This window comes from Salarias fasciatus, chromosome 11 (genome assembly GCF_902148845.1).
Source record: "Salarias fasciatus chromosome 11, fSalaFa1.1, whole genome shotgun sequence".
Taxonomy (NCBI): Eukaryota; Metazoa; Chordata; class Actinopteri; order Blenniiformes; family Blenniidae; genus Salarias; species Salarias fasciatus.
Genome location: NC_043755.1, coordinates 20,384,473 through 20,400,275, shown reverse-complemented (window position 1 = coordinate 20,400,275; position 15,803 = coordinate 20,384,473). Strand labels below are relative to the sequence as shown.

The window sequence follows — 15,803 nt, the reverse complement described above, 5'->3', positions numbered from 1 at the left end:
TGCATCTATTAATACCAGATAATAACAGGCCTTTTGGACATAACTTCAAAGGGGGGGATGATGGAAAGAGAAGGAAGGAGGGAAAAAAAAAGAAAGTTTGCGCACAGGACGACCTTGTTGTCAACAGATTTGTCTCTCATATGAGGTGGACGCAGGGGAATAGACAAGTCAAACAGACGGGAGGGGGGAGGAGGGGGAGGAGGGGAGGCTGCAACCGAGCTCCCCCTTCCACTGGAGGAGCAGAGAATCCCTCTTCTCTCTGGGAAGATTTCACATTTATTCCCACAAATCCGCAGATACTGGAAGGTTCACGTCAAAAATCAAGCCAGAATTTGATTTAAAGATTTCATAAAACGAATCTTAATTAATCTTCAAATATGAAAATTTATTAATTTAATCATTAATTAATATGCGAAACTATTTTACTTTATACCGACATTCACTTTGGAATTCAAGGCAGTGGAATATATGTACACACTCTGTCCTCTATTTACATGCCACTCTGCTTTGTCGCACAGCCTAATCCTTTCAATCCTTTACCCACCATACCATGCGGCCGCACATTTGAATGCAAATAACAATTAGCAAAGGGTTAATGTGTTTATTCAGAGGCACAGTGTGCGCCTACCAATACGCAGAGGGTCTCTCTTCACCTTTTATTTAATAGTCTGAGCTCATGAAAGTTTATATCTGGATGAAGACTATTAATCATAATATGATATTATTTGTTATTATTTTCTTACTCTTGATTATTTTACTCGTCGTTATTGTAATATTTAAGAATGATTACTGTCAGAATTGCGTCAGTTGCGTCCGTGCGTAAAAAAGGTCCCAGCTTTAAGTAAAGTTCAAATAAAGATGGTTTGTTGTGACTGAGGCCCCGTTGAAGAAGCACAAACTACGTTTTTCTCCTTTAAAAAAAAAATCCTCTGTGAGATGAATATGACAGCTACAGGCGGATATTCTCTGATGGGAGGTCAGACCCTGGGAGCTCGCAGTGCAGTGTGAGGACGATCCACTGAACAGTAACGTGGTGGTACATCCTAGTGGCGGCTGAAAGCAATGGGCTGAACCCCTGCTTGGGGGTTGACTCTCACACGCAGCGCAGTTCCCCCCACACACACAGAGCCGTGCCCAACCGCGAAACACCGACACTGCCTGGCGGGGCTGCCACGAGATAACTTCAAAGTTGGCGTCGATTCGATCCCGCGAGCCGAGCGCGGAGAAGACACCGGGAGAAGCTTTAATTCTGGAGAACAAACTGTGTCGGTGGTGTTTTGGTCACCGTCTATCCATAAAGAAGCCACTTTTTTTTTTTAGGGGGGGAGAGAGCGCACTGAAGCGAGAGCGCAACCGGGAGCTAAAACACGGCGAGAGGAGGAGGAGGAGAAGGAGGAGGAGGAGGAGTGTGAGAGCAACTTCACCGCGATCAGAAACACCGAGGCGACTTCTCCTGCGTGCCGGACTTTTTTCATCACACTGACAACCCCGTGGTTACCCGAGAGGACGGAGGACCGCCGCTCTCCCGGACGACGTGCGTCAAAGTTTGGAGAGCCGCAGCCGCGCCATTAGAAACGACAAAAGAAAAACCAAAAAACAAAACTGTAACAATTTATTGCCATTGTCAGTAACTCGCCCGCGTATCAAATCAAACGACACCTACTTTACCCGGGAGATGTCCATCAATTGAAAACTTTAAAGCCCTGAAACATCCCAGAGACTGTAAACGTCGCTTCTTTTTGAGTCCGCTTCACAGAGGAGGTACGTGTTCAGCTTGGCAAGAAAGAAGTTACCGAGAGAGAGAAAGAGAGAGAGAGCGAGAGAGAGAAAGAGGAGTGAGCCCAGATCTGGAGTCGGGCTGTGGAGAGAGGACGCGCTCTGAAGCCGAGAGGCAGAGGTGGGATCGTAAAGGTCAACATGATGAAGATGAGAGACATTTGGTGAAGAAACGCGCCGGTGAAGCTTAGCACTTGCGAGTCAGTGCGCCCAGTGAAAGGAGGAGGAGGAGGAGAGGGAGGAGGAGGAGGAGGAGGGGGACAGGAGCCTGGCGTTCCCCGCTGGAGACCCCCCTGTGAACCGGGCATAACAAGAGATTTGGCGTGTTGTGTTGTGTTGTTGGGGGGAGGCTGGATGGCAAAGAGAAAAGAGACGGATAAAGTCTGAGAGTGAAGCGGCTAATTGCTTAGTCCGTCCCTCATTACCATATCCAATGCGCGTCCGCTGGACTCCAGCCAATCCTCCCCACCTTCACACGGTGCCATTAATCGCGGGGCATTATTCACTATCATAATTATTATACCGACATGCGCAATCCGACGCACGGCAACAGCAGCGACAGCGGCAACACTGGCTAATTTCACATTTTTCCCCCTCCTGTCTCGCCGCCACCAGACTGTTTGCGAACTTTTTGCGCGTCGATCCGCTCGCTCTCCGCTGATGTATCTGCACAACGCGGAGACATCCCGGAGCGCACACGCAGCCGCATCGCCCGCACCGACGCCAGCAGCATGTCCCGACGCAAGCAAGCCAAGCCGCAGCACCTGAAGTCGGACGAGGATCCCGCACTGGCCGGGGTGATCTCCGAGCACGGTGAGTGGCTCTGACCCGTCCGGATCTCTTTACCTTACCTAAAAAAAAAAAGAAAAAGAAAAAGAAAAGACCCACAACACTCGAGAAGTTCCCACCTTGCAGCGGCGCGCACGGTTTGTTCCTTCACTCAGCTTTTTAAAAAATGCGTCTTTCGGTTTGGAGTAAAAATCAAAACCACGTTTTAAAAATGTGGATAATTCCGTATTTGGGCGTCGAATTATTCTTCATAAAATAATCCCATCATAAATTCATCCATCTCATTTTTTTCAACACGTCTCTTCTTGAAGAACCGTGTTTGTTTTATTCCCAAAAGTGTGTTTAACCTGCATCGTATGACCGGCTGCTGGCTGACAGATGACTTTTAGGATTAATGTATCAAATGCAGATTACAGCCTGCAACACTTCCCTCCGGCCGCGGTTGTACCGAGAGCTGGAGGCCTTTAAAAACCAAAAAAGGCCTCCGAAAGCCAAACTGATTTAAAATGTTTTCTTTAAATAAGATAAACGCGTTTTCCTTGCACGCAGTTTTCTGTTGATTCGGTGTCCACGCGCGCGCACCAAAATACACGACAGTCTGTACGCGCGCAAATTAGTAAATCTGAATGCAGTTACCGTTTTTTTTTCTGTAAAACGTAATTTTTATTTATGCACAAACAAGTAAAATAAGCTGAGGTAGTATTTTGAAATAAAGAGTACATTTTGGTTTTGCGTGCTTTTGCGCCTGAGCGCCACAGAGGAGAGAAACTGCGGAATCGGTTGTAGGTCGAAGGCTTGTTTTGTTATGGAAATGTTTTTGTTTACCCCCCTCACATAAATTTAGCACACTTGATTTGTTCCCTTTTGCTCACAATGCCGACAGGACCGGCTGACAGTGCGTCCCGGCCACGTGGGGGTAGAAAAAAGATCATTTTCACTTCAGCCCACAATCGGACTTTTACGCACGAAAAAGCGTAATTGTTGGGTTAAAATTACATCTGAATTGATGGGAAAAAATTACAGAAAAATGATAGATTTATATATATTTTATTGAAGTTATTTTGCTTATTATCTGACAGGTAAATTTACTAAATGGTCAAAGCTTCTGAATATTAAAAAAATAACTTAAAATCCGCAGAAAGCATTGATTAATGTATGAATTTTAAATTGTTACTTAAAAATATGTATTTTCATGTTGTTCTCACTTTTATAGAATGTTTTATTTTTTGCAAACAAACATTAAGTTTCATGTTGCCATCAAGCTCTCAACAAATCACTGCTATTATTTATACCTTTCTGTCGTGGCCAATGTTGGCCAGCACACACACACACACACACACACACACACACACACACACACACACACACACACACACACACACACACACACACACACACACACACAGACTCTTTCCAGGGCTTCTTTGGAATAGAAAAGCCTGATGTAATCTCAGGGGAGCAGCTCTCTTTGCATGGGGAAATGTTGGGTTGAGGTGGTGATGAAGAGGAGGAGGAAGAGGAGGAGGAGGACGGCTGTGATGACTTCTTTCTATTTGTCCAATTTGACGATTGGAATTCTTTTAGCCATTCATGGATGAGAGTTCAGAAATTGAAGACGCCGCCGTCGTCTCGGCGCTGATTTTCCAGGTTTTGCCCGGGAGGATCCATCAGGTGTCTGTCCTGTGGGACGACGGAATGATGAGTCCAGCTGCTTTTCCTCTCTGATAATCTCACATTTAGACGATTTGCTTGGGACTAGGATTTCATTTTATGTTACACACATTTTAAAATGTGTATCACATGCACACTCTTCTCCGTGCGTGCCCGTTTTGCTTCACAATAAGAAAAATCCCCCCCCCCTCCCCAACGGGTGACACACTGTATATGTTGTCATTGTGCTTTAAGGCTGGAGCGTCCTCGTCTCGTTGAGATCTCCATACTGGCTCGCTTGTTTTCAGCAGTGAAACAATCCCGAGCCTCCGGCCGAGCACAGCGAGCCCATACACACTCAGACGTAACAACGCGGCGTCTCATCCCAGGCCGCCTCACGACGGCGAGCGCCGGACGTCAGTGTGTCACTGCAGCGTGATCAGATCCTCCCTCCCCGGCCGCCGTGGCGCAGCTCGTCACGATCGCCTATCGATCGCTGCATGTACAACGTCGAAGGGATCCAGAAGTTTCAAGTCTGCGGCCGCCGCGTGATTTGGACTTAAAATCCATACGTGAGGAGAAAGCTTCAGGGTGTTTTCAGAAAAAAAAAAAAAAGAAAAGAAAAACGTGATGAAGGACACGGATTCAGCGTTTGGGCCGGATTTCGTGAAAGTCGCCAGCGGCGGTTCACCTTGTGTGTTTTCATCCTTTCTCCTCACTCACGCGTTCAATTTGTTCTGACCTTTCTTTTTCAATTTGTGGCTTTTTCACTGTTGCTTTTTATTGTAGCGCGCCCCTCAAAAACACGAGAGATCAAGTGCCAACAAGCCTCTCGTCTGGCAGATCACCTCCTCCTCAGGCCTCCCGGACACTTGCCCCCCTGGGGGTACTGGCGGGTGTGTGTGTGTGTGTGTGTGTGTGTGTGTGTTGGGATAGGGGGAGGAGGTGAAGGTGTAGAGAAGGAGGGAGGGAACAGAGTGTTGGGGGGGGTCTGCTTAGGAGTGCTGTTATAAAGCGAGCTGACTTAACCTTTGTCTGCGCCCCCGGCCGGCCGGATCCGGCCGTTAGATGTCGAGCCCCTCGCACAATGAGAACATGTGTGCCGTTGACCTTGGCGGCACAGCCCGCTCGTGTCCGAGGAAGTGTGAGCGGCGGCGGCGGCGGCGGCTCTCAGGCTGCATCGCCGCCTCCTCTGCAGGCAGGTGTTGCAAAAACACCTCTTTTAATTCTAAATCCCCAAAAATAGGCAAAACGTCACATTCGTCCACATTGTTTTACCTTTTTTTTTTTTTTTTTTAAAAATCCCTTTCTTACATCCAAGGTGTGGACACACACACACACACACACACACACACACCCAGTTATGAGGCGCAAACAATCCATAATACAGTGGAAAAAGGAAAGTCGGTGCTGACAATGACAGCATTTGTTGCCCACTTCCCCTGCGGCGGGGGGCTCTGTTTGCCTTTTGTTTTAATCCCGTCTCACCGCTGGGTGCAGGACGTGCGGACCACCCACATCGCCGTGCCCAGGACGTGTTGGGAGAAGGCACTCAAATATGGCCGTGTCTTAATTACCACTCAGCACTGAAAACACACACAGGAACCAGCCAGATACAGAAAGTGAGGAAGGGATGGGGGTGGGGGGGGGGGTGGGGGGTGGGGGGTTGATTTCAGCTTCAGAGTTTGGATTTTAGGACAGTTTCTCACTAAAAGTCCAGTTCTGGACAGGATGACGATGACTAGAACGACACGACGGACACAGATTCATTTAAAGATAAGAGGAAGGTCCATCAGGGCCTGACGCCTGCTCCCGACCTCCACGTCCCGACGCGTGTCGCCGCCATCTGGACCCGGAGCCGTCACCGAATACTGTACGGCGAAACGCTCGCACAAACAAATCGTTAATGTTTTGGCTGCTCCGCATCTGCAGGCGGTGACAAAGGCCTCGCTGTGGAGCGCAGATATGACTGTACCACTCTGCTGACCGGGCCGATGAGACACACACACACACACACACACACACACACACACACCAGGGATCATTCCAGGGGATGCTCAGAGATGTTACTGTACAGTTAAAAAAAATAAAAAGCAAAATTCAAGGAGACTCTCTTAAAAAAAATAATAATAATAATTAATATATACTTTAACAAATATGTTCAATTACAGCAAAATGATATTTCTTAAAATCCTGTTATTGTGTTTACAAATTACAAAACATCTATGGATAATTCTTAATGTGGTTTGACCCCGAAGTACTTTAACTAATTTAAATTTGTGCTGGAATTTCGAGTTGTATGTGTGAAATTGAAAAAACAAATATCATCTTTCACACAGGAGGCCTCTATTTTGTGTTTCGCTGCATTGAAAGTGATGTATCTTAAGTTGTGCTTCAGTTCTTGATGAAGCTGCAGTGGGAAGAGGCTGAAGGAGGAGTTTTCTGCTGGAAGGCTGAAGCTGCAGTACAGTCTGGAGTCACATGTAACTTTTCAACAAGCCACAGGATTATATTACAGCACTCTGTTCTTTTTTCCCCTAACAAAATACCAATACCTTAATGTAATCATTGTCTCCACTTGTGTCATTGTCTGCGTGTATTCACAACGTGAATCTGGAAATTGTTAAGAATGGGAGAATTTGTAATTTGCCCGGCGCTGCGCTCAATGCCCGGCTCTGTGGCTTTTCACAGAATCGGTGGAAAAGCATGAATACCCTCGTCTGATATAATATGTCAGATTAGCGGTTTCAGTTAGCATGCCAAAGATTGCTGGGCGAGATAGCGGACACACAGATTTCCACGTCGACAATCCCCCCATTGACTCAGCCCGGCGTCATATTTGCATCTTGAGTAAATGAAGACTCTTAGAGGAATGAAAAACGGATTGGATTTTCTCTTTTTTTTTTTCTCCCATCCTTTCCTTTTCAGATGCTATAGAAGAATCAATAACACCCGACCCCCCCCCCCCCCCCCCCCCCCCCCACACACACACACACACACACACACACATACACTTTTTAACAGGCTTGCAAACATGAACAATCCCATGTCACCTTGACAGTTGCATAACAGAGCAGGATCACACTGTGCAGCTCAACGCAAACACACCCGTGTTAAAAGTCAGGAGTGTGAGGAGTGTTTTCATCGCTGTGGCGTCTTCTGCTGCAGCTTCTGCTTCCAACCTGTCATCGTGGTTATTACTGCTCCGATGGAGACGTCCACAAACTCACGGGAACGGCGACTGATTCTGCACAGTGCTGGTTTTGAATCAGCTGTTATTGAATTACTGATGTAGAAATTTCTCTTTTAATTATCTAATTATACTTTTTCGATCACACAAACGAATTTGGAAAAATTCAAAATTTGTTATTCAAAACGGTTATTTTTTTGGGGAAATTCAGCTTAACTTTCACAGGGCAGACCTGTGCACGCACGCACACACACACACACACACACACACACACACACACACACACACACACACACTTCAGCCACAGCAAAAAAGCTTGTTTGTTTTCGTGTGTGTGTACTTTATAAGTGTTTAATTCCACACATGCACATAATCTGTATGTCCTTTGTCTGAGAAAACTTGTAAATTTATTCGCGCTTGTGTGTGTGTGTGTGTGCGCGCGCGCGTGCGTGCGTGTGTGTGAGGTCAGAGGCGTACACAGGCCCCCACTTGTAATTGTATGAATGAATAAAAGAGATTGACAGTAATACCATTCTAATAACTAATCAGCTCAACACAATGCCCGCTCATTTGTGTTGACCTTTCAACCCTCAATTATGGAAATGAGTTGTGCTGTCCGCTGCCGGCCTAAGGAGCTTTTTAACCCGCTGTCACGTGTCCCTGACACTTCCAGCCTCTCTCACTTCTTTTTTTTTTTTTTTTTTTCTATTGTAGTCCAGCTTAAAGCGCTTCTTATTGCATGAAAGTTGTTTTTCCACATTTTTCGCACACGGATTATATCCAGAAACATAACTGACTCATGACTTCTCGTTGCATGTTTCAAAAAAAAACAAAACAAAAGGAAAACAAATGTTTCGTCCTATTTTTAAATTTAAATTGAGAGCATGACGCCTGTCTAAAACTGTTCTGCAGCTATTTAATTAAGTCACAGGCCGTGATAGCGCATGCCACCCCCCTTCCTTTTTCCCCTTTTGGCCACAAATTATAGGAGGAGTGATGAATTTCTTTGCTAATGAGTCACTGTAATTGGCACAAATGCTTCATGTCTGCTCCGCCAGGCCTCACACCACTTTAACCTTTGAAAATTACCGCTATAGCGCTGTATGAATCCCACGATCACTCACTCACAGAGGAGCCCGTTTAATGTTGAGCAAACATGTGCAGAACGTGATGAGCAGCCTTGTTATGGGTTTTTTTTTTTCTTCCTTTTCTTATTAGTCATGCAGTATGAGTAGAATTTTCAACGGTATAAACATTGTTTTGAAGTAGATTTTAAAACTGACCGTCATTTGAGGAAGAAGACTTCAGTTTGCTGCCCAGTAAATCTGTAAATTGTAAATTAAATGCTTGAATTTGCTGATCAATAGCAGTATTATCAGATATTTTCTGGCTCCATGAGAAAAAGCTGAACAGCAGAATGTGTCATAAAGTACATTATAGCTGCCTTGGCGGTGATTGAGTACATTTTCCTACTTGTAATGAAACATATTCACACACATACACACTCACACACACACACACACACACTTCAAACAGAAAAATAAACATGGAAGGAGGCCGTTCTTCCATGGTTTAGATCAGGTGTGAACTACCTCCGTGCTCGGGTCTGGGATCTCGTTTGTTTGAGTCTCGATGGTTGCGTGTAGAAGAGGAAGTGGCTTCCTACAACTGTGATTAAACATGTGTAACTAATCAGAGACTTTGCTGCCATGGCACTAGCATGTAATTTGTTGAGTCTTATGTCAGAGAGCATGGAAGACGGAGAGAGGGAGAGAATTTCTGTCCCGATCTTAAGGGTTTTTCACTGTTAGATTGAAAAAAAAAAAGTATTTAACAGGCTGAACTTTATAAACTATGAATATTGGTTTGACAAGAGAGTTTATTAGTTCCAGATTCATCATAGTTTTGCATACATTTCAGATCATAAAGGTTCAATATGGAGTCCATGCACAGATTCGGGGAGAGAATATTACTTTTGCAATGCTAAATGGAAGGGACCTGAGCATTTGAAATTCAGGTGGAAATGAGTGGGCTTGATAGCAGAGGGGAATCCTAATGGGGCCATCAAAGTCCTGATTTGTACCCAACAGATGAGGCAGCTGTGAATTGTATGAAATATTGGAAATCAATAGGTTCTATGGAATTTCATTAAGCGGCAGTATCCACAATTGATAGGCCCTCATAATTTGATGGATTGCACAAAGAAAATTATTAGCTGGCTCTATGGAGAGGGTGCGAATGCACAGATCTGGGTCTTGAGACTTGGTGAACTAGGGCAATTTGTTCAGTGGAAAAAAAAAAGAAAAAGAATATTGATTCTGGTTATGTTAAAAGAGAGAAAAAAATCAAAGGTTAAATCTTTGCAGCAGTGCACTACAAAATATGTGTGGATTCTTTATTGATTATTTATTCATTAATTCTTCTCTCTTCCCCCTCCCCCCTCCACACCCCTGACCCCCTCCCCTCCCCGCAGCCCGAGGTGATGTGCTGGAAGACGCAGACAGCGGAAACGAGAGCCGCAGCGGCAGCGAGGAAACCCACGTCTGCGAGAAGTGCTGCGCCGAGTTCTTCAAGTGGTCCGACTTCTGTGAACATTTAAAAAGCTGCACCAAGAACCCCCTGGTGCTCATAGTGAATGACAATGAGGACACGCCAAACCCTCCCCAGGAGTACACCTCCGAGCCCTCCCCTGTGCCCAGCTGCCCGAGCGAGCAGGCTGACAGCGAGGACCCCCGGGAGGGCGGCCACAGTCCTGCCGGTGAGGGGGATGACATCCCAGAGACAGCTACCTTAAATGGGGTCGTTGTCCTGGAAAAGGAGGACGAGCAGATGGAGCTGGAGCTTTCTCCGGAAAAAATTATGGATCCTGAAGAGATAGATGTGACATCCCCTGAGCCAGACGGCTCCCTACCTCAGCTCAATGATGTCGTACCCTCTGCTGTTACAAGCTACGCCATGCCAAGTACCAACGTCACCCTGGAGACCCTGCATGGCACCCGGGTTGCCGTGGCCCAGTTTTCACAGAGTGTCAGGGCGGCGGCGGGCAGTGGGGTTTCCACCATGGCTATTCCCATGATCCTGGACCAGCTGATGGCCCTCCAGCAGCAGCAGATTCATCAGCTGCAGCTAATAGAACAGATACGCAGTCAAGTAGCCCTCATGAACAGACAGTCTGCCCCGCAGCCTGCGCTCAACCACCATCACAGCACCGCTGCTGGGAGCCAGGGCCCCGGATCCTCCTGTGTCCCCCCTGTTGCAAGTCAGCTTCAGCTGCACAACTTCATCACTCCTCCCGTCCATCAGCTGCCCGTTAGGCTGCCGGCCACTCTCAACGGTCAAGGCCCTTCACCTCTGACCTCAGCAATAGAAGGCTCTCTGACTCAGACACAGCAGAGCGGCGGTCAGCAGCCCAGCGCTTCGATTCCAAACACATCCTCAAACAATCCGGCGTTTCCGCCAGCAAACGCTACGGGATTGTCGTCTCTGCTTCCCTCCTGCTCATCCTCGGTCACAAACAACAACATTAGCACTAGTAGTAGCGTAACAGGAGGTGGTGGCATTAGCAGTAGCTCAGCTCTTCCAAGGAATTCCACCTCCCCTTCCTCACTCAGTCACAGCAGCCTCCTGAGCTCTGCCTCAAGTCTACCGCTGATACCTCACAGTTCTTCGAGCAGCGTGATCTTCCCTAATCCGCTGGCCAGCATAGCAGCCACAGCCAATGCGCTCGACCCCCTGTCTGCTCTCATGAAGCACCGCAAGGGGAAGCCCCCGAATGTGTCTGTGTTTGACACCAAGCCCAGCTCTGAGGACCCCTTCTTCAAGCATAAGTGTCGGTTCTGTGCCAAGGTGTTTGGCAGTGACAGCGCCCTGCAGATCCACCTGCGTTCCCACACTGGAGAAAGACCCTACAAATGTAACATATGTGGCAATCGATTCTCCACCAAGGGAAATCTGAAAGTTCACTTCCAAAGGCATAAAGAGAAATACCCACACATTCAGATGAACCCTTACCCTGTGCCAGAGTACCTGGACAATGTGCCCACGAGCTCAGGCATCCCCTATGGCATGTCGTTGCCACCAGAAAAACCTGTAACCACGTGGTTAGACAGCAAACCGGTCCTTTCCACCGTTCCCACCTCTGTCGGGCTCCAGCTGCCTCCCACACTCCCGAGTATGATAGGAGGTTTTGGTGAGTCTCCAAGTCTCACGCCACTCAACAGGTCTCCGCAGAGGCCATCGCCGCCTTCAAGTGAGTGTGCATCTTTGTCCCCAAATATTATCACTGACTCTGGCATGACCATGACTTCTCCGTCACCGAAACCCAGCCTGGGGAGTGATGCACCTCCTCTCTTAAAACCCGAAGGCATTCTCTTGCCGCCAAGCTGCTCTACTCGGCCGGGAGATAACACAACCACCACGTCTACAGTAACTCAAGTGCTTCTTTCCACTACGGTCCCCTCCACAACATCGTCCAGCAGCGGCCAGGCCACTGAGCCCATTGGCAGCCCCAGTTCAGCTTCTAATTCTGTCTCTCATCCTGTTCTTCCCATGCTTTCAGACCAGTTTAAGGCCAAGTTTCCCTTCGGAGGCCTCCTAGACTCTATGCAAACCTCAGAGACATCAAAGCTACAGCAGCTTGTTGAGAATATTGACAAGAAGATGACCGATCCCAACCAGTGTGTCATTTGTCACCGCGTTCTGAGCTGCCAGAGTGCTCTAAAGATGCACTATCGTATCCACACCGGTGAGAGACCTTTCAAATGCAAGATATGCGGGCGGGCGTTCACCACAAAGGGAAACCTGAAAACACACTTTGGTGTCCACAGGTCTAAACCTCCACTCCGAGTCCAGCATTCCTGCCCCATCTGTCAGAAGAAATTCACCAATGCTGTCGTGCTGCAGCAGCACATCCGCATGCACATGGGCGGCCAGATCCCCAATACCCCCGTCCCCGAGAGCCTGCAGGAGATGGAAACAGACCTCTCCTTTGACGAGAAGAGCCTAGATGCGATGAGTAATTATGATGATGACCTCCTGGATGAAATGGAGCAGGCTATGGACGATGAACCAGACATAAAAGAAGGTGAAATGGACCCGTGTAAGCCTTATTCGCCTGGAAGCTCCCCACCAACTTCCATCATGTCCAGTATCGCCGCGATGGAGAACCAGATGAAGATGATTGACTCCACTGCCAGCATGACTCGCTCATTTGGTCAGAAGCCTACTCTGAACGGCAGCAGCTTCGGAGGGGAGACTGATTGCTTCGCCGCTGATTCCCTATCTGCAGTGGGGGATGCTGAAGGTCAGAGCTTGGGGAGCCCCGCTTTGTCTGAGTCCTCCGGTTCCATGCAGCATTTGTCCCCGGCTCACAGCCATTCTGAGAGCCAGCGGTCCAAGTCCCCCGCCACACTGAACAATAACAGCAGCAGTGCCATGACCGCAGAGGAGGGCCAGGAGAACAATATTGCCGGCTTGGCAACGGTGAAGTCCGAAAAATCAGAGACCCCATCTCCGCTTTCTGCGACCGAAGGCACCGGGGCCCTCGACCTGACTGCCACTCAACCCGGCAGACACTTTATCAAGGAGGAAAGCCACTTCAACATGCTGTTTCTGAGCAGAGAACGAGGTGTGTATTAAACAGCAGGTCAGAGTTTAACCTGTCACATGCTGTGAATTCACATCATTATAAATAACGTTTAATACACTTGTATAAAATAATTAAATTATTGCAAAGCAGTGTTACAATTTATACTGATATAGAAGAGAAACAAAAGTAAATAAAAAAGCATTCAATGTGAGCCAGAAAAAGGAATCAATGAAGCTATAACAGAAGGGTTTTTTTGAGTGATCTGTGTATTTTAAATTTGAACAAATTTAATATCATTGTTGCAAAACTATTGTAAATCAGTTTTATTCATATATCTTTCTAATAGTGATTTTTTTTTTTTTTTTCCCCAGGGCTGAGCACTCCCAGTTTGGCCAGCACGGCATCAAACATGATCAAAATGGAGATGAATGGTCACGGCAAGTCAATGTCTCTGAGTGAAAACTCTCACCTGCCGGTGGGCATCCAGGTTCCAGCGGCAGGACCCCCAACCACCATGAGCCCCAGCATCAACCCCATGTTGGCTCCCCCGCCTCCGCGACGCACCCCCAAGCAGCACAACTGCCAGTCGTGCGGGAAGAATTTCTCCTCGGCCAGTGCCCTGCAGATCCACGAGCGCACGCACACCGGGGAAAAGCCTTTTGCCTGCTCGATTTGTGGAAGGGCTTTCACCACGAAGGGCAACCTGAAGGTAAGACACAGATTAGCACAATTTGAGTTTTACATTCTGATGCATTCAAAGATTAATTCTAATCAAACCTTTCTGATTTCACACTTCACATCATAAGACTAGTTTTGGAAAAATGCTCAAGAGTTATGCAGTTTAGTCGAGAGCCAGAGAATTTTTATCTATTGTTGAACTTTAAGTGCCGCAAAGTAATTCCCAAACATGACTGCTTGTTTGCTTTTCACGTTCAGTTTTGGCCTTTTCCCTTCTGTTCTAACCCTGTAAAAGTTTGGTAGTATTTTTGACTTATGACAACAAGCTCACAATGTTTAAAATTCTCTTTTTGTTGCTATTTTTAGGTTCACATGGGAACCCACATGTGGAACAATGCTCCGGCGCGGCGGGGCCGGCGGCTATCGGTGGAGAATCCCATGGCCCTGCTGGGCGGGGACGCCATGAAGTTCAGCGAGATGTTTCAGAAGGACCTGGCCGCCCGGGCCATGAACGTCGACCCGGGCTTCTGGAACCAGTACGCGGCCGCCATCACCAACGGCCTCGCCATGAAGAACAACGAGATCTCCGTCATCCAGAACGGAGGCATCACCCAGCTGCCCGTCAGCCTGGGCGGGGCGGGAATCACCTCGCTGGGAGCCATGCCCGGAGGAATGGACCGTGTTCACGGCGGCGGCAGCCCCCCCATGGGCGGCATGGAGAAGACTGGTCTGGAGGTCCCGGGCAGCCGACCCTTCTCTAGGTTTATGGAGGAGAACAAAGAAATCGGGATCAATTAAAGATACTTTTCCGTGTTATTCCAAGGTAGGCATTCGGCAAAGACAGTGAGGAAGAAACTGCTGATCCAGTCTGAACTCATGCGTACTATATTATGTACAGATTAAATATTTTTTGTTTGGTTTTGGAAATATAGTATTTAGTATTGATTAGAAGTCTTTGCCTTTCACCCATTCCCTCCTCACTTGATATTTCGCTTATACGAAGATACTTTGTCTCTTGTTTGAGAATATGTCGTCTTGCAAGATTTGCATGGTACTTATGGTTTTTATCAGTATGTTTGACTGCTTTTTGCCAGTTCCTTTGAAAAACCACGGTCCCGCCTCGGTGACAGTGGGCAAACGTTTTATCTGGAAAGGACTGAAACAAACAAAAAAAAAAAAAGGACAGTTTTGTTGAAGGAAGGTGGGACTTTTTGCCCTGCAGCCTTGTTTTTGGTTGCTCTTTTAAGCATTAAAGGGCCGTGGATAGACTGAAGAAAAGACTGAAGTATAGTGTTTCTGTGCTCGCCTGATCTTTTTTTTTTTTTTTTTTCTCATGAACTAGAAAACTTGAAAAAAACGTTTGAACTATTTTAATCTTTACATTTAGTCTCCCAGCATTGTCTTATAATATTGTCCTGTGTCTTTAGTATTTATGATATTGACAAAAAAAGCGGGTATACAAAAATATATTTAATGGCCCAAGCATTTTATTGATCCATTTTTTTCTAAACTGCAGGCTTCACTGATGAATATCTCTTTCAATAAAGACAACATGTCGTTTGAGTTGAACAACAGGAGAAAAACGGTAGGTTTTATTTGGATATCTGTTGAGACTATGTGTATCTCGTTACATGGTAAACAGGCTAGAGATATCCGAAGCTGCTATGACCACGACCCTGCTTTTAACCTTTGTAAAAAGAGTAAAAAAAAAAAAAAGAAAGAAGTGATCCTTTTGAAGAAATATCTATGTATAGAAATACAGACAAATCTAAAACAGGTATGCATATTTTGTATCACATAAAAATAGACATCATGAGTTGAGAGTATTTGTCATGTTTGTGAATGCACTTTTTAAACAAGACGTTTTGTCTGTGAGTTACCGTTAACCTTTTGACTGAGCTATCTATCACGTGCTGTTTTCATTGTTTTCAGCATACCACTCCTACAATTGGCAGAGGCAGTTCTCCGCTGCTCTCTGCATCTGTGCGACTCGTCAGAGTGCAATCCCACCACTCAATCAAAACCTTCTTAAATAAAAGGAAATAAAAGAAAAAAAAAAACCAGCATGTCTGAATGGTCTCTGCATCACATCTGCTTTTTTCTCTCACCCATTAATTTGCATAAATTCAAATT

General features: G+C 46.6%; 1 protein-coding gene across 1 annotated transcript; it reads left to right on the top strand.

The window, feature by feature from the left end:
- The first annotated feature begins 1,012 nt into the window (after window positions 1-1,012).
- sall3a (spalt-like transcription factor 3a) lies at window positions 1,013-15,423 on the top strand. Its single transcript, XM_030102122.1, has 4 exons — window positions 1,013-2,589; window positions 9,879-13,031; window positions 13,364-13,701; window positions 14,037-15,423. Exons 1-4 carry the CDS (start codon window positions 2,508-2,510, stop codon window positions 14,466-14,468), a joined length of 4,005 nt encoding a protein of 1,334 aa, XP_029957982.1. The 5' UTR covers window positions 1,013-2,507; the 3' UTR covers window positions 14,469-15,423.
- Window positions 15,424-15,803: the final 380 nt, after the last annotated feature.